The sequence below is a fragment of the Prosopis cineraria genome, unplaced genomic scaffold (genome assembly GCF_029017545.1).
Source record: "Prosopis cineraria cultivar Desert tree isolate PC_DT_omini unplaced genomic scaffold, ASM2901754v1 PC804, whole genome shotgun sequence".
Classification (NCBI taxonomy): Eukaryota; Viridiplantae; Streptophyta; class Magnoliopsida; order Fabales; family Fabaceae; genus Prosopis; species Prosopis cineraria.
The window spans coordinates 21,862-41,594 of record NW_026556129.1 but is presented as its reverse complement, the minus strand read 5'-3'; the positions used below and the strand labels follow the sequence as shown (position 1 = coordinate 41,594).

Below are 19,733 nucleotides of genomic sequence, written 5' to 3'. Positions count from 1 at the left end.
TTTTTTTATCTTTCTCTCTTTACTACATAATATAATTCATATTGTATTTTATCAACCCCCATAGTCAATTTTTAAATAATTTTGCTTTTGACTTTAAACCATAAAATAAACCCCATGTTTTAGCCTTGTCCATTCATGAAAGTAATAAAAATAAGAAAAAATTACATCCAAGTCTTACACAATAAAATTAATTATCATAAGATCTATTAACAATTAAGCTAAGGCTGTTGTGTTGTCAATGGCCTTAGTTCAGTTGTTAATAAATCTTATTTTTTTAGGTAAGACTTTGACATAATTTTTTCTAAAAATAATTCCTATTCAGTTATTTATATTAGGGTAAAAAACATATAGTGATTTTCCTTCAAATTAGTTTTGTTTATGGATAACACGGGAGGTTATAAATTCAGTTGGATAAATTATTATTGTTCTTATTTTTTATTTATTGTAAATTGTCACAAGTTGTTTTCTTTATGTGGACCTATATATTTAAGTAGGAAATTTCAAATACTACTCTAATTCTTAATTCTTATATGAATGTGTGCAATTAGTTTTAAACATAGTAGATTTAAAAATATCATTATTTTCAACACACTTTAAAAATGAAATGCATGGAATTAGATTTAATATAAGAATACTTAATTTTAATATTTTATTTATAATTATTTTTTTATTGACTATTTTTTAGGATAACATATATATCACATATCTTATTTATTGACTATTAAAATTTTATTAACACATCTCGGTCCTCACAAGTTTATGAAAATAGCAGGTAATATACCATTTAATTCATAATTAGGATAATATTTATACAAAAAAGTTTGAATTAAAATTAAAATTTTATCTAATCATTATTTATTAACTTCTCTAGCTTAAAAATTTAAACCTAAAGTCTTTTTTTTATTAAGTACATTATGTTGAAAATCTAAAATAACTGAATATGTTGACCGATATGATTATTAACATATCCCACTCAATTATCTTATAAAAAAATTATCTTACTCAAATTACAGTTTTGTCTAAATTTTAAATACTTCTAGAAGATATGATTAATTTGGCAAAATCATTTTACCAATGATACATGACTGCGATAATGTTTTGCACCATTAACTTATCTCGTCTACATATTTAAATTTTAAATCTAAATATTTTACTAATCTTAAATCCAACATGAATAATAATTATATAATACAATTATATTTTTGAAGATAATTAAAACATAATTTTTAAAAATTAAAAATTAATTATATATATAATAATTAAATAAAATCAACCCTACATATTAGATTATACTATTTAAATATTTTTCAAAAAAATAATTAATTTAAAAATAGCATATTATTAACGTTGAAACCACATAATCAAATATAGAAATAAAAAAAAATTCAAAATCTTAACGAAAATCTAAATTGATTCCCTAATATATTAGATCTGAATCTTAATATTAATATTTGTAACATTTTAGTCGGCTATAGTTATGTAAAATAATATTTTAGATTGATATAGGATGATATTATTATTATTTTGAGGGTAATTACAATAAAAATCAAAACAATTACCTAGAGTAGTTTTTTTAATTAATCACATAATCCTCAATCCAATTTAAAATCAATCACTAAAAAGGCACCCTAAAAAAGAAAAATTGAGGAAGAGTATCGAATCTAACCTTGCCTCATTTCATCTAATTAAAAATATTGCCATTTAAATAGAAAATTTTATTTACATTATTACATATCTTTTAAAATTTAAAATTAGAAATTAGAAACTATGTATCTTTTAGCTACTCTAATTAATTATATATATATATTATATATATTATAATTAAAAAATATATCTTGAACTAGTCTAAAAATTAATAAACAAATTGTCTTCTGAAGTAGAAAAATTGCAAAGAAGACACTCAGAATATTGAAAAAATTACTTTGGCTTGAATTTCACTTTTTGCCTCGTTTCATAAACAACAAAAAATACTGTTATTCAACAATGTGATGTTTCAATTAATACTCAAGAAGGGTTGGGTGTCTGTTACCTAGCTTGCCTTCAAATTAGTCATTAGATATGACTGGGATTAGCTTCATTTTGTTATACAAATGATAACACTAATCCAATGGCTTGGCCTTCTACCTCTCAAGTGATGACTTTCATGCAATAAAACTATCAACATTCTTACCCTTCTTATTATAGCAAATGGTCTAAGTTTCTTCCAAAATGATTATGTACTGTTTCATATGCTTTTCGCTTTCTCCTTGCTCCTTATGACACTTAGCTAATTACATGAGCATCCTTACTTAATGGAGCCTTCTTTGTCCTTCAAGTAGAGTTAATTTTGGGTGATTCTCAATCCAAAAGTTAATTGTCATCTAACCCAACATGTTTTAGTAATAGAAAATTAGCAGCTATCTATTAGCTTGTTGGGATTGAGACGCAAACCTATATTGCAATGGAATATTATTGCCATCGTGTGAACTACAATATCTCAATAGCTTAGACATTATTCCAAAAAAAAAAAATAGAAAACCAGGAAAATACAAAATTTGAGCAACTAAGATTTGATGCCAACCATAATGAAATTTAAAGACAAGGTTAGATTATTCACCTGTTTAGCAAATTCATCTTTAGGCTCCTTTTATGTATGCCATTGGAGACAGTTACTAAAGAAAAGTTACAATAGGATTGAGATTGAAATTTATAGGCAAGGGAAAATGTTGCGTTATCAATAATTGTAATGGCATCAACTTTACAAATACCAAATAGTGTGGATGTTGGAGTTAGATGCTTATGGATATGTGCGATATGTCGAACAATTTACTTGAAAAATTGGAGAAGCTAAGAAAAATTTACAACAATGAGGAATAACTAATGAACAAATAGATAGTTTCATAACTCACAAAAATTTGATTATCCTATAAAAAAGAGCATGAATTATACATGAATTAGTGAAGCTGGAAGTATGGAATGAAATTGTAGCCAAACACACTTATTTATAATTGATATAATATTTTTGTTAGAGAAAATTTGAATTTAAATTGCTAATCTAATATAATAATTGGTTATCATAAATAATTATTGTGAGTAAGTAATTTTAAATTCAAATTCAAAACAAAATCAAGCTTTGAAATTATAGTTACTATTTCTTCATAAATTTGAATCATATTTAGCATAAGTAATTATTTTGAGTAATTTTAAATTTTAGTATTTAATCATATTTTATTCCATAACTAAAACCTATATATTCAAATTTCAAATATATATATATATATACACTTTATTATATGATTGAAATTTTGGAAAATCACCCAAGGTATATCAATAATTTTTTATTCAAATTTATTATATGATTGATCATATAAACCTTAATTTTTAGCAAATATTTAAGGTGCTTCGAAATTTTTGAAAATCACAAGGACAAATAGAAATTGTAAATACATATTTTTTTTCTAAATTTTAAAATATAAGTAGTAATTTGAATTCAAATATGACCATATTTAGATTTGAAATAGATAAAATTTATTTTTAATACATCTAAAAAATAATAATTCATTCCGGACCTAACTTTAAACCTAAATAATATATTTTATATACATTAAAAAAATAATAAATCATCTCAAGCCTAACCTTAAATCTAACTCTGGAGCACAAAATTATGGAAAAGGCATTTCAAAGCACAGAATTACAGCAAACCTAAAAAAGAACACGTGATATTCTCTCCCAACCTTTAACTCTACTTTTATATGTATAATGAAATGATTTATTTTTTAATACATCTAAAAAATAATAATTCAGGTTGCACCTAACTCTAAACCTGAATAATATATTTTATATATATTAAGAAAACAATAACTCATAGGGAGCCTAGCCCCAAACCTAACTCTGAAGCATATAATTATAGGAAAAGCATCCCGAAATATAGATTACAGCAAATTTAAAAATGGACACATGGCATCTTTTGGAGCCTTTAACCCTACTTTTATATATATAATGATATTGACTGAACAAATTTTGGCATTGAGAGGTAGTGAGCATGAAAAGAAATTAAATTTCTAGAAACTTTATAAAAAGAGATTTTATGAAAAAATTACTGATTTTTTTAAATAAGTAATTTTTTCATTATAAAAACTGAAACAAACAACCTTTAATCAGATTCATAATCATAACCTCTAACGAGTTAGTACTTCTCAAACTCACTAACTTTCATATGCCCACTACCTCAAGCTATTAGGAAATCAATTATGGTTTATTTGTTTAATATTAAAAATCAGTAATTTTTAAATAGTTTAAAAATTTTAAAAGAAGAATTACTTTAAGTTTTCACTTAAAATAATTAATTACTCCCAAGCCCATTTTATAATGACCCAGGAGTAATTAATTGTTTTAAACAAGTAATTCTCCCTTTTTAAAAGGAGATGTACTCAATACAATTTTATAAAAAATAGACATTTATGTATCATTTTTCACAATTTCACAATTAGTAGCGAGATTAAGTATTGGATATTTTTTTCCTTTTCTCCATTGCTTGTTGCGATGTACTCAACAAAAAATTCCTTCATTTTTTTTAGTATAAAATTAGAATTTTCTACATTATTAGTTTCAGACTAGAAGCTAAAGATAAAATAAAATGTGAATTTAATATGACAATTTTTTTTTTTCAAAAGTTCAGGCAGTGGATTATTATATCATATTTCTACAATTTAATTAGATGCAAAAATCTAGGAATACACTCTTTGTGATGGTAGAAGATTTTTTTTGTTGGAACCCCTCTTTTTATTAAAAAAGTTAATGTTTGGTTATAATAAAAAATAAATATTAGTTATTTATTTTAAAAATTATAATATAATTTTTAATTTTTTTTAAAAATAATTTATTATTTAATTATTTTAAAATTTGATGATATATTCGAATATTTGGTCTTTTTAAAAAGCTACTTAAAATAAATTTTTAAAATAATTAAAAAATATATTTTATTCTAATTATTTTTAAAATTTTAAACACAGTGAAAATTTATAAAATAGGTTTTTAAAAAATAAATGATTTTTTTAGAGTAAATTGGCCCAACAGCCATAAACAATACAGTTTCCATAAATTATGGATAAGGTTTTATAATATTTTAAAATATGGCTCATTCACAGGATTAATTAAAGGTGAATTTTCTTTTTTATCCATAGAACAAATATATTATTAAAACACTTTACATAAACTGATTCATTAATATATCTTTTATAACTATCTAAATGATTTTAACATTTAACTAATTGACTCAAATTCCTACACACACATATGCATCATATTTCTCCCCTTTCATAATAATTCTTCCCCTTTCTTAATGGGTGGAGGAATTAAGGTGACATTCATATATTGCTTTCTTGTTCTCATAACAAATGCACTCTTTTGCAAGAGACATTTTAAAATGAGTAGTTTAATTTTGTGCCTTTGCAAATGAGTTTCATTGTTAGGTTTGCTTGTGCAAAGATGAATGTAAATTCAAAACTTTCATTGTAGAGGGGTATTTAATTATCTATGATAAGTTAAGATGGTTAGGATTTTTTATGAATTATGTTTGATTTGTTTATGGCAAATAATTATGTTTTTTTTTGTATTTTTGATTCACGATAATATACCAATGATGTACAACTGTATCATTAGTAAATTATATCAGGAAAAAATTATTAACACATTTTAATTTTGTAGATATTGAGATGCTTAATCTTGTCATTCCTTATAATGAAAAATAAGATTTATTAGTTTAGGTATTTAATTTTTTGTGATAAGTTAAGATGTCCAAAAATTTTTACAGACTGTGTTTGATTTAATTTGTACGAATGATTTTTTTTTTTTTATGTTTTTGATCTATGATATTATATCATGATACACAATTATATATCATCAGTAAATCATATTAATAAAAATTTATCAATATCATTTAATCTTTAGATATAAAAATACTTAATCTTATTATTTTTTTCTTTTTTTTTTGAAGAGGATTAAATGAAATTGCCTTTCATTTCTGAGTATTTAAAAAAAAGTTTTTGTTTAAAAATAAGTATTTGAAAAAAAATCATATATTTATAAAATTAATAATTTTGTCATATAAAACTTAATATAATAAATATTAGATTTCTTATTAAATTAAATTTAATTCCATGGAATTGAGAGAGAGAGAGAGAGAGAGGTTTTCAATTTTTTTTTAATAAAAATAAGTTGAACTAACAGCCTTAAACGCGCAAAGCTTAGCTTCCAAAGAGCACTTCAAGGGGGGCAAAATAAAATAAAATAAATAAAACCAGAAAGTCGGTTAGTACTAGCCGAAGCAAGTGCAGTGGCGCGATTCAGCTTCAGAAGAGATCACGCTTTTCGCTCCTTCTATTTCATGCCCACTTCTCACAACTTCTAGGGTTTCATATCGTTCCCAACTGCTTCACCAATATGGCCGATTCTATGCCGTCGCCTTCCTCCAATCAGAGTCAGAATGCTACGACGACGACAATAACTGATCTCAATGTGGACTCACTCGTTCACTCTGCTGCCTATCTTAACCTCCAAGATGTTTGCAATTTGGCCATGACCTGTAAATATTTCAAACGTGTTGCCTATTCCGATTTCATTTGGCAACGTCTCTTCCGGTTCCTACTTCTCTCTTGTTTATTTTTTTTTTGGGTTATGAAATTATTTATTTGTATAAAATTCCTCTGCGTGTATTTACCATCCCAAACCACCATCTTCCAAATCTCTTCGCTGTTGTGTTACTCTAGCGTATTATCATGGAATCACATAAGGATAAACTAAAACGCTGATCTTCAATATAATTTTAGTTGCATTTTTTTCTTGGTTATAAAGTACTTTGCAAGCCTATCATGGACAGACGGGCTCTTGTGCAGTTAGACTTATAAAATTATGGCCGTTTTGGCGTTCTGGTGTTTGTTTTCTTTTGACATCTTATTTCCCTTATTTTCCTTCTTTCTAAATTGATTCCGTTTGTAGGGAGCATTGGCCGCAACAACCATCTCCTAGCTCTTTACATTCACGTGGACTGAGGGAAATGTATTTGGCGAGGCGCACGGCAGTTCAGCAATTTAAGTTCGCTGATCCCTTTGTCGCTGACTTCTATACTGATGTTAAACCTTTCAATCATTTGCAGTTGAGTAAAAATGATATCTTTTTAACACAGGTATTCCTTTTGCGTGGTGGAATTTTTGCATGTTCTTTTTCTGATTGGATCATTTCATCTAAGTTCATTTTGGTTTTCGTCCTTTATTCCTACCCCTGCTGTGGAACGTATATGGTTAGGGCCTAGAAACCGAGTCTATATTTTTCCCACAATTATCTTGACATACGGTCTGCTGATTGTTATTAATATGGATTGATAACTAGGGTTCTCAGATACAAATGATAAATATGGATCGATATCAAAGTGGAAAAGATTTTGTATCTGCATTAAGTGATCACAAAGCAAGAATTACTTGTATGAGGTAAGATTTTTTATTTACTCTCTGCTTATTCAAATATTTGATTTCTCATTTTTATTACATCAGCACCCTCAAAAGGAAAAGAAAAAAAGAAAGGAAAAGAAAAGAAAAACGAAATTCACTGATGCTAAATATGCATTCAAAGAAATCTGCGACAACACAAGAGTTTGAAATAGAAGAATTTATTTTAGTGATGATAAAGTCAAGTCAATATTTCCGATGGCTTGTGTTTCCATCAACAGCACCTTTCCTTGAGTTGCCAAAAGTGATCAGTAAATTTACATTTAAAATCCATTTATCGTATTCAGGGTATCAATATGATAGTTCATTCAAATTTTTCCCCACCTAAAAATGTAGCTGCATGAACAGGGAAAGGTTGGCTTGCGTCTGAAATCTAATAATAAAATGCAGGTTGTTTTTCCTTAATGACATATCCTTGTTTCGAGGTGAAACAGAAAGCGAGCAAAAAGTTTTGGTTACATCTAGCTGCGATCACTCCATTCGTCTGTGGCGAAAGGTATATCTCTCTAACATTGTATGAAGCCTTCATCTTTTATGTTTGTATAAATGGTTGATGCCTTAAATATCATTAAATTACATATTTATGGCATGCTCCATAGTAAATATGGAAAAACAGAGTAGATGAAAAGTTTGTTGTAAGCACCTGATAGTGCTGGGTAAATATGATGGAACATATGAGGATTGGAGAAACTATTAAAAAGTACTGATGAAACAGAATAAGTTACCTTCATACTTTCCAATGATTTCATTAACTCATTTCCTATATTTTGAAGTAAAAGTTAAAGTTCAAACTTGTAGCAAAATACATTTAATTTGTAAGATATAACATGTCTTCTGCTGGTATTTTCACTTGATTTTTGTCTTTTGTCACAAATTTGAGATAAAGGTTATGGAATGAAGATGTTTGCCAGTCCAATTTTATCTATTCCTCTAAAATGAATTCTTATTTTTCATCTTACATTTTTACTGCACCTATGCTCATCTTATTTAGGGTCACCATATTTTTTTCCATGAAAACCTTATTCTTTTGTCAAAGATGTAGACATTCTTCTCTATCTGGTTCTTGATAGTTGCCACTGTATAACTGATATCTGAAGATCTGTTCCCAGTCAAGAGTGGTGGAGATGTTGTGGGGAAGTGAGGGCTTAGCTAAGTGTTAGACTTTCCATTGGAAATGTGTATTGGGAAAGAGGAAGATGGAAAAAGATAAGACTGTAACTGAATGAGGGTGGGAGAAAGTGGGAAATTTGCTGTCTATTCTGTTTGTGACAGGTGCCATAAGAGGGTTGGTTACTTGCTAGACAGTTAAAACCTGAATAAAAGAGAGTTTCCTGGGTAGAAGTTAGAGAAGGGTTTGGGGAAGTGCTGGCAGAACTCAAATTTCCAAGTCTGGTTTTTCTGTTTTATATTTTTCTTCTAAACACTCTGTGACTTTGCTACTGATGTTGTCCTGTTTTCTGGGTTATATGAGCTGAGACCTTGATGGGGAAATTATTTTCTGTCACCTAGTTTCCTGGAGAAAATAGGTAAGAAATTCTCTTTTCAGGTTATGGAAAGGTGTCTTAAATAGGTACTTGTGCCACGTGCCTAGCAAGAAGTTTGCTGAAGTGTAATCTGAGCTTCAATTATTTATTCATTTCATTTAAATGGATGTGTTTTTTTTTTTGGTCCATTGGAATAAATGCCAATATGCTTGAACATTTATATTGTTCTAAAAAGTGAGGAAAATTTTAATAGACTAATGTATGTTTTAGATTTTGGCGAAGTTTCTTATTCTCATGTTACAAATCAAATATTTAGGCTATTTGTTTGCATTTTTAGGATTTATGCTTATGTTCACTTTTGCCAGCTCTTTGAAATCTTTTTTTTTTTTTTTTGGGTTTTTGCCTTCGGCAATGTTGTTCATTGTATACTTATTGCAATTCCCTGAAAGCTGCAGTTATTTATGCTTTTAGGGTTCTTGCCAAAGATGCTTTAGAGGTCACAATGGTCCAGTATTGTCCCTATCAAATAAATTATTGGGAGAGGATAATGTCAAGGTATTGGCAAGTGGAGGGGATGATGGTACTGTGCGCCTCTGGTCTCTTAGTTCAAGTGGAAAACGAGGGCAGCATGCTTTAAAGGCTACACTCTATGGACATGAGAAGGCCGTAAATTTTATAGTAGTTGCTGGGTATGAAAGTAAATTTTTTTGGGGCTGTACTTCCCCGTGCACCAAAATGTTATGATAATATTGTTTACACTTTATTAGTAATACTTCATGGAGGATAAATTGAATTTATTCAATTTTCTCACCTTGAGCTTTTAACCTTGGCTGGCTAAGTCTTGGTCAAGGAGACGATATATGCATTCTAAAATGTAATCAACCCTTTCTTATTCTTAAAGTTGGAAAAATGCCATCTGAAAGAGTCATTTGTATTTATGTGTTCATGAATATATTTGTAAGTCTGATTTCAACTGAATGGTTTTAAGGTTTCTTATGTTTCCCTGCTTGTATTTTCTATCTTCTAGCAGACCAGCCATTCTTGTATACAGATATGCATTGTCTGGTACTCTGATTGAATCTTTCTATATGGATTCTGGCTGACCACTTATCAGGTTGAAATATATTTGACTGAATTTATCTGTTTATAGAGTTTTAGCAAATTTTTATTTCTATGGAATGTATACCTTGATTCGTTGGGAGAATTACTATGATTCATACATTGTGAATAGAATAGAAAGTAATGTTTATTCAGGATGCAATTTTAGAATTATGTTTTGTAACTTTGGTAATCGAATATTGCTCAAGAGGGGGAAAAGGTTATGTATGAAATGTTCTGCATATTTAGTTCAACAGACAAATTTGAAAAAGAAAATGAGGTCATTATTGATTGTGCTTATTAAATTTAGTGCGTTGATGTCTTTCTCTTGGAAATTGGAATCTTCAGGTCCATGTTAATCATTTCCTTCAATAATAGTGATATAATATATCCTTCCTATCCAACTTTCAGGCACAGAAATTCTCTTTTGGCAAGCATTTCAAGAGATTCGAAGGTGCTCTTTGTTTTCCTGTTTACTACTGTTTCAATTTATTTACTTAGCATTCAATTTGATATTTGAATTCAGCTAATCTACTGACAATTTTCTTTAGGTCAAATCTAGCTTGCTTGCTGAGTAGATAACATTTATGGTCAAAATAAATGCATTACAGGAAATTATAGAAGTGATTGTTGTTGTAAAAAGGAATTGATTATTTTTAGGTTCATTTTATTCATTTTGAACAGTTTTCCTAATGGAAGTAAAAAAGAGTTATGGAGCCAATAGTTGATGATTTCATTTCAGACTTGAACATCTGTGCCTGTCTAGTATAGAAACATTACCTACAATTTGATTGGCAATGCAATGAATGCGTGTTAATTATGATTTATGGGTTCAATTTTGTTGGCACTGGAAGTGTTTCCATGCTTTTAGTCTAAATGCCATGCCTTTACAATTGATGAAAACTGTGAAGTTTTCATTCATTTGTTCTTGATCAGCCTTGCTAAAAATCTAATGACTCTGAACCGATTTATAAAGATTGTTTTTACTATCCTTTTATAATATGGAACTTGTATCAGGTGAGGGTTTGGGATACAACCACATCATCGGCTGTTCGTTCATCCTGCTGTGTAGGAATGACTTCTGTTGCTGGTGCACCTGTGAGCATGCAATGCCAGGAATCGCTATTGTATATTGGAGCTGGTTCTTCTGTCACTGCTGTTGACTCAAGGACAATGCGGAAAGTTATGACTGCAGCAGTACATCGGCCAAAGCTATATTCATTTGATATTGTTCCTTCAAAATCTTTAATCTGCACGGGCGGTGATGGCAGGTAAGAGTGAATAAGCTCATTTACTGCTGTAATAATTTTCGTCGGCAGACTGCTCTCTTGACTTAGCTGTATTGTCTAAGAAAATGACTAAAACCCAGTGAAATATCCAGTTCACCCTAAGCCAGTATTATTAATGGATCAGCACTGAGCAAAACTTATCATGATGCTGCAGAGCAATGCTTTGGGATATTAGAAGAAACCAAGAAGAGCCAGTAGCGGAGTTGGACGGACATTGTGGGCCAGTTACATTACTGCACATGGATCCGTACAAAATTGTAACTGGAGGCCCTCAAGATCCATGCATCAATGTTTGGGAGGTTGATACGGGCGCGCAAATAAAGTCCTTGAGTTGCTGCTGTGGGGAAAAAGAAGCTCATGGCAGCAGGTCTGGCTGTGGTGCAATGGCAGTAGATGGGTGTAGAATAGCCACTGCTAGCTACTGTGAAGAAATGGGAATTCTGCGCTTTAGGGACTTCAGTAACGCTTCGAGTTCTGTCATGAAACTGGAAGAGGACCAGACCCAGACATCCAAATTTTGGGATTCTTCATCTGATCGTATCACTTCAGATTGGCAAACCTAGTCCAAAAGTTCATGGTTCCCGGAAATTTGGTTCTGTACCATTACCAGGATACGTTAGCTTTTATACAATCGTGATTGTTTCTTCATGTTTTTGTCCCTTCATTCGTCGCGGGTTCAACATTTCGTCTACTCGACATAGTGAGAAAATCTCCCCGTGGTTGAGCACATATGCTGGCATCATCAGAATCACCAATATATCATTATATCTAAATATCTGATATTGAAACCTCGCTAGAGTACATAAATTGTACTCTATTAGTTCGAAATGATGTGCTTGTGTTTTTTTTCCTAGAAAAAAAAAAAATCAATTCCCGGGCTGTTGCTGGATATATATGAAATGTGAATAAAAGTTACGGGACAATCCCATTTCACCATATAAAACGTGCATTTTTTTTTAATGTCTTCTCCATGCATTTAAGGCTGGGGTAAAATTTTATTTATATTTGAAAATGGAGATACCCTTCAACGAACAAAATAGTGGGAAAGCAAACTTCTATGAGGTTATTATATGAAGTTATTATCAGAATTTTCAACCCACAAATGATAAATGCATTCAATATACTTGGAAATAGGCGTCGTCAAATTTAGATAATTGCCTAGTTTATCATGTCATTATCAAAACATAATATATAGATCGTGCTTTATTAAAAAAAAATCATTATATATAAACTCTTACCAATAAAAATTGTTGGCAAAAAAATAACAGAAACTAAAACGGTAAAACCAGATTAGTGAAACCTTTAAATTAATATAAGTGGATCCTGTGTAAAATATATATATATATATATATTTAATCTTATATATTTAATATATTTATATTTAATATAAATAAATTTTAATATGTTAATAAAATTAATAACAAGAGTTATTGTAGAATAAATAATTTATAAAAAATTTATATATTTTGATTTAATTAAAAATGAATATATTAATTATATAAGGTTAAGTATGTAAATTTTTTTAAAAATAATATATAATTAACAAAGGAAAAAAAATGGACAAAATTGAAGAAGAACAGACAAACTAAAGACGAAAAGATAGCAGAGAGCCGAAAACGGAGCAAGTGAGCTAGAGACGAGCATCCATAGGCTGTGAGGGATCATTTCAGAGTAAACGGAAGGCAGAGTGGGTGACAGGACATTTCCGATGATCTATCAAGAAGCAGCCCATAGCATCAATTATATGGATGGTATGATATTATTATTCTCTATCATTATGGATGGTATGATATTATTATTCTCTATCATGAATCAAATTTTTAAAAATATTATTAATTAAAACATTTTATTTAATATTTTTAGTATGTGTTTTTTTTTATCTTTTTTTATCACTATAAAGTCTCAAAATTATACACTTCTTCTATTAAAAAATATATTATTTTTAATTAAATTTTATTTTTTCATAAAGTAATTATTTATTTTCAAACTAATTCTATTTTTTTTAATTATTTTTATTAAATACTTATAATAAATATAAATTCATTCATCAATAGAGACACTTAAAAAAAAGACAATAATTACACTTTAAAAAACTAAAAATACTTTACATTTTAAAACATTTAACTCTTTAAAAAATATTTTATATTTTTTAACAGAAGAAGTATTTCATTGTTTTTATTAGCGCCTCTCACAACCTTTTTTTTATATGTTCAAATTATTTTAAATAATTTTTTATCATTTTTAATAGATGTTATATTCACTTTTTTGTATATATTTATTTTAGATTATTTTTTTATGTATGATCGTCCATCTATCTTAATATTTTTATCTTTATTATTCTAACTTTATGTCCATATTATCCTTTTAAAGCTCAACATATACTAAAATATGACATAACTTGTTTTTAAAGACAACTTTTTTTAAAATTTATTAGATGTGATCTCAGAGAACTCCTTTAATACAATGATATAAATAATCATGATTGAAAAATGAAGGGAGGGATGATATATATATATATATATATATATATAAAATTGTCCATAAGTCCATTCCTGTGATTTTTGTTGGGTACAAGTCCATTTCTCTGATTTTAGATACCGTATAAGCTTGCAACAGGAGAGAGAACGAAATTTCTTCCATTATCAAGCAGGGGAAACAACCGATCAACGGAACAAGATTCATTTTTCTCATGCCATTGTTTTCTTTCTCATACTTTCACGCACAATTTCTCTGATTTATGTTGGCAGATATCATTTTATTTTATCATGCATTTCTTTTTCTTTAGGGTGAAAATTGAAAATTGCCCAATTTTAATCCCATCCGTTTCTTTTTCTTATTTTTTGTTTGTATATGCATAAATAAAAATGATAAAACATAATTAGCTGGTAAAAAAAAAAACATCATTCATTGGGTTGGGGTTTTTTGGAGGGAGCGGGATCGTCAAACTTTCTTTGCTTTCTACGTTTATATTAGAAAAGCGCAGCCTTCCGCCCGCAAAATTACTCATTTCCGTAACCTTTCTTCGGCGACCCATCGGCAATACGATAAAGAGCTAGCGGCGATGTCTCACTGCCGGCGCGTTACTTCACAGTCTTCTCACAAATCAAGCCCTGCTCAGTGCTTCCAGCGGCTGAAGATGCCTGCCATCGCTGCCTTCATCACCACCGTCTTCGTCTTCCTCACAGCTACTGTCACTGCCGCTCCTATCATAGGTCTCGACTCCTTTCTTGCCCATCAAGGTCGTGTCGACCCTCAAGCCTCCAACGACTCCTTCCTCTCCCTTCCCTCCTCTATCAAGCGATCCCTTTCTCTTTCCCACTCTCATCCCCATATCCCTTCCCTCATTTCGTCCCTTCTCTCTCTCTCGCTGCCTCTCTCTGTCCACGTCCGTCTCGTCGGCGATTTTCCTTCCGATTCGTCTTCCCTCCTAAACTCGTTCCTCTCCGCTTCCCAGCCTTCCAACCACTTCCACGTCATTACCCCCTTCGACCACCACAACCACCGTCTCTCTCTCAGGCATGAGCTCCATCTCTCCGTCTCCCATTCTTCTTCTCTAGCTTCCGTTCTGTCCGATAAAATCAAATCTGAGATTGCCGAAACCCCATCGAGCCTCAGATCCCCTCTTCTCTCTATTCCTCATACTTCCGTGGATCAGATCATCAAGCAAGACTTCGAGAAGGAAAAACCCGTCGAAGGGGTTTATATATATCTCCTCAATTTAGGCGCCCAGTCGAGGCCATATGCTTATAATTACGGGTCTGGGGATTCCTCCCCTGGTGTCACTAAGTGTTTGGGGAGTATATGGACCGGGAAAGAGAGATACGTGTGGATTGATTTGGGTGCAGGTCCTGTGGATTACGGTCCGGCAATTTCAGGAGATGGTGTTTTGCCCAGAGGCGAGTTTCATCCTCTGGCCGCACTTCATGGTCGGCCCAAGTCGCAGAAAGCATTGCTTGCGGATTTGGCTTCATTGATCTGGAGTGCATATCAGGTTTTTCTTGTGCCTTCTTTGAGAATTCCAGTTCCTTTTGAGAATTCGTTGATGGTTCAGTTCATACATGTATATGGCTTTGCGGGGAAGGATACAAATGGTCTGGATTGGAAATCTATTGAGAAGACGTTCAGGGACGAGTTTGTTGATAACGGGCTCTTGTTAGGTGACCAGTCTTTGAGTTTTAAGACTTACGAAGTGGAATATTCTGGTTGCCCAATTTGCTCGTTTGCTATTTCAAGGTCGTTTAATTCCTACACTTCGAGGTTCTTGTTTGATAACTACACTTTGATAGTGAGTGAGTATTTGGACTCTAAGCGTCTTCACCAGATATTGTCTGAATCGGCCGAGGAGTTCAGGAAAGCAGCTGAAGTGCCTGAGGAGGATTTTGGCAGGGTCATTCCTGTTTATGTGTTTGACTTAGATTACAACACAGTTGTTTTGCTTGATCGGTATCACCAATCTGTGGCTTTCAAAGATATGGTTATTGCCGTGAGGACAAAGAACACTCAGACTGTAAGTGATTATAGCTGCAATGGTCGCCATGTATTCACACAAACTAGGGAACTTGAACGACCACTTGTTGGATCAATTCTACAGAGCATGTGGGGAGTGTCCCCAACACATTTGTCATGGAGCCCGAGACACAACAATACATTGGTCGATTACACATGGAGTATAGGGCAGACTCCATTTGGGCCATTCTCAGAAACTTCATCCATGTCTTTTGTGCAGAAAGATGCGGCAAGGAGAAATGTTCTGTTGACATCGTTGAATTACAGTGTAACCAGTGCTATTGATGTTCTCGAGTCCATACAAACACATGGTGGAGACAGAAATCTGCTCAAGCAAAAGCAGCACGATGAGTTCATCCAAAGATGGAATCTTTTCAAGTACAAGCTGGACAAAGTGATTTCTGCTTTGTCACATATGGATTATGAGAAGGCTTTGTTTTACTTGAGGTCATCTGATCATGATCTGTATGCCATTCACTCTGTCGTTTATCATGCCTCCCAAGAAATAGAGGCATCCCTTGTGTGCTTTAAGGATCCTCCATTTCCTTGGACATCAGTTTCATTTTCTGCGGGGGCTTTCCTTGCTCTCTTTTGTGTTTATGTTAAAAGGGATAAACTTTTTAGAAATAAAAGGAAGCAATTTTGATGTTGTTGAGAAGGGAGAAAGTTGTATGATTTTAAGAAAACACTGCACATGTATCATTGTACAAGAGCTGTGCTGATGGGCATAGTATTTAGATTTCTTAACTCATTAACTGCAGTTCAACAAGCCATTTTGCTCTGTTTTTCGTTTCCTATGTGATTGGTTTGTTTTGCTGGTTTTACGCTTGTTGATTACTTCTCTGATGAATATTGGTGTCATAAGTAGTTCGAAAGATATGTTGAAATGGTGATATGCTTTCAAGTTTTGATCATTTTATTGTTTAAAATTGTCCTACAAATCACGTAGGAGTTTGGTACCCTATTTATGTTCCAAGTAAGGAAAAATTTGGCATGCAATAGATTACAAGAACCTGGAATTTTTTACTTCATCTCAAATTTAAACGTTACAGATTGGGGCCGGTTTTGAATTGATTGATTGGATTCTGTTCTGCAAGTGATTGTTGAGTGGTGCGGTTTTAATTGATTAATCATGAATTTGGTTGAATGGTATACTAAGTTTGTCCTCCCCCCCCCCCCCCCAAAAAAAAAGGTTGTTACTCCAGTTTTTAATCACTGAGCTGCTGAATTACTTGTGATTAATAGATTCTTGTTTTTCATGCTGTAATAACCTAGAGTTGTCCGGTGAACATGGAACTTTTGTGAAGGACACATTATTGAATACCTAACTTCGGTGAAGACTGCTGAAGGGTCGTGCTGTTGCACATTTTGATTTTGTGAGAATGTTTTATACGTGTACAATACTTTTTGGTTAACAATACACCCAAAAGTTCCTTTATTGATAGAGTATAATAACATCTTGTAATTTATGTAGCTGGTTTTATTTAGTGACCCATTGACCTCCTGCAATCTATGTTGCTGTTTTATAATTATACAATGATCTATAAACTGGCACAGTTTTAATTTTTTAAAGAACGATAACATTGTCCAAAAATTTGAGAACATTTCGCATTTTGGATGAGCAGCAGGTTGTTTCTTGTTAAGAGAATTGTTAGTAAGCTTCCATTTACATAATCCGTTTCAGAGGAGTGTTTGAATTTCACAACAATGTGAACCTGTATAATTTAGTCCAAAACTGAAAGCAATTAAGCTCTACCTGTATAGGGGAGGTTCTTAAGACTTAAAGAGTTCCTTTCATTTTCACAAATATTGATCCACAGGTTTCCATCTGTAATGTTGTGGATTCTTCTGGACTTGACTGCACAACGAGGCAAGACACTACTCTCCAGACTATCTACCTTCTCCGTTCATAGAAGGGACTGGGAGTCTCTTTCTTGCAATCCTGAGTTGTACTTGCTGAGATCGCAGTCAAACGGGACATCATTGCCAATCACATCATAGAATATCCCACCTAACTTGACATCACCCGTCAGCTGCTGTAAATCCCTTGTTTCTTCTCCATCAGTTTCATCCCCAGATATATTTGGGTTCCGTTTGAGTAGTTCTCTGAATATTGAAGATCGAAAAAGAAGGTCAAGGGCACTGGGAGAAGATGTCTTATTGTTACTGCTCGAGATTAAAGGGGTTTTACTTTCAAGGAAATCTTGCGTGCAAGGGGAGTTCAGGTAATCTGTGACAGAATCACTATGAAGGGTCATGGATTTCTTCTCCTCTTTTGGGGTGCAGATAGACGGGGATGTCCCTGCCTGAGCCTCTGTTACGACCTGGGATTCAGGTATTGCTTCTTGGATGTTTTCTCTGGTAGGCTTCAACCATCTTATGTAAGTACTCAAATCGAAGTTTGTCACAGCATGGATCCCTCTGTACTCGATGGCTGCTATGTCATAAGCACGAGCTGCTTCCTCTTGGGTGCCTGTAATGCAGAAGATGCATAACTTTGGTTAGCAGATTTATGTGGAAGCTAATGAATCAAAAAGGCATTGCTTATATTTTTCCTACAATGCGTTTCTGTCTCGTGTTGCATGTTCTGTGTAGTTTTGCAGTCCTTTCTATAATGGATTCTGGAAATAACTTACTGTAAGTGCCAAGGTAGAGGTATTTGTTTCCAAACACTCTTCCTATCCTTGCTTCCCATCTACCATTGTGGTGATGCCTGCATTATATCTGAAGTGTTAGTGATTCATCTTCATCAATGATAAATCAGAAGCTGATTCATCTCATCATATTCATCAAGAATATATTACCTTGCTACGCCTCTGTACTTAGATACGCCCCTTGAGAAGCCACTGCTCTTTCTGTTAAAGAAAAACCAGAAAGTTTTAGCAGCGAAGTAACCTGGGGAGTGCACCCGGAGTAAAAGGAATGATAACATCACGACTGGAGACAGGATAGCACGTCCTACCTTCTTAAAGTAGCCAAGTACTCCTCTTTGGTCATGGTCTCCATTATCTCCATCTCTTGCTGATAATCTGATATCTGTTTTTTGTATAAGGAGCATTAAATGAAATCATCTACTTCTAAGCACAATATACAGGGCCAATATCTTTCAAAGGTGATGATTAATACCGGAAAATTGGTGAAAGTTGTTGTTCCCCAGTACTTAAGTGCAGCTAAATCGTATGCTCTTGCTGCTGATTCTTCTTCATCGTAAGCCCCTGTCACACATTAAAAATATTGTCATCTTCGGATTGACTAACACATCATTCAAGCAAACCGTCACTTGATAGCCTAAGATACTCACCGAGGTAAACTGTTATACCCAAATACCAATTCCCATTCACGTTCCGGAAAAAAATGGAGGAAAGACACGAAATGCGTTAGAAAAGATGAACAAATAAATAGTGAGGAAAAGTTAGAGAAGTTACCCTGTTTAGTTTTCAAAAACCAAAAGATGAAGAAAGAACTCTACCTTGCTTCCCTTTTTTCTTCTGTGTTATGTTCCAAGAGAGCTTGTCCCACAGGTGAGCTTCAAATCGACCAGTCCATCTATGTCTGTTTGACAACAGTTCAGATTAGTAACTTAAAACAGAAGCAAGAACTGTAAGAGTTACTTGAAAACCTTTTTATGACCTGCTTACACCACGAAATCTTGAACTTCTTTTCACAGTGCTGGTACTTAAATTTTGATCACCCTGTAGCTGTGGCTGCAGCTGCTGTTGCTTCTGATCACTTGGAGCATCATTGTTATTAATAGCAGCTGCACAAGACTCTCTTCGCCGTCTCTTGACATAACGGGTTCCTTGGAACTGATCTTCTTCCATGAGTTGGCTCCTTCTGCTCTCTTCACTTTTCATCATCATCATCATCGTCTCCAT

General features: G+C 32.3%; 3 protein-coding genes across 5 annotated transcripts; 2 read left to right on the top strand and 1 right to left on the bottom strand.

The window, feature by feature from the left end:
- Positions 1–6,320: 6,320 nt before the first annotated feature.
- LOC129298420 (uncharacterized) lies at positions 6,321–12,081 on the top strand. 3 transcript variants are annotated; one of them, XM_054936835.1, is made up of 8 exons: positions 6,321–6,617; positions 6,976–7,162; positions 7,366–7,463; positions 7,872–7,977; positions 9,437–9,654; positions 10,475–10,517; positions 11,081–11,334; positions 11,507–12,081. In XM_054936835.1, the coding sequence occupies exons 1-8, from the start codon at positions 6,421–6,423 to the stop codon at positions 11,913–11,915; spliced, it is 1,512 nt and encodes a 503-aa protein (XP_054792810.1). In that variant the 5' UTR covers positions 6,321–6,420; the 3' UTR covers positions 11,916–12,081. The 3 variants fall into 3 exon arrangements, with proteins under 3 accessions (XP_054792810.1, XP_054792808.1, XP_054792811.1); XM_054936833.1 differs by having other exon boundaries at positions 6,976–7,276; XM_054936836.1 differs by having other exon boundaries at positions 6,433–6,562; positions 6,976–7,276.
- A 2,269-nt stretch (positions 12,082–14,350) lies between these two features.
- LOC129298419 (uncharacterized) lies at positions 14,351–16,627 on the top strand. The gene has a single exon (XM_054936832.1). The coding sequence runs from the start codon at positions 14,414–14,416 to the stop codon at positions 16,502–16,504; it is 2,091 nt and encodes a 696-aa protein (XP_054792807.1). The 5' UTR covers positions 14,351–14,413; the 3' UTR covers positions 16,505–16,627.
- Positions 16,628–17,765: 1,138 nt separating this feature from the next.
- On the bottom strand, positions 17,766–19,733 carry LOC129298418 (AP2-like ethylene-responsive transcription factor At1g16060). Its single transcript, XM_054936831.1, has 8 exons — positions 19,489–19,733; positions 19,328–19,410; positions 19,160–19,168; positions 18,985–19,073; positions 18,821–18,894; positions 18,663–18,713; positions 18,495–18,571; positions 17,766–18,331 (listed from the first exon to the last, which is right to left on the bottom strand). The coding sequence occupies exons 1-8, from the start codon at positions 19,731–19,733 to the stop codon at positions 17,766–17,768; spliced, it is 1,194 nt and encodes a 397-aa protein (XP_054792806.1).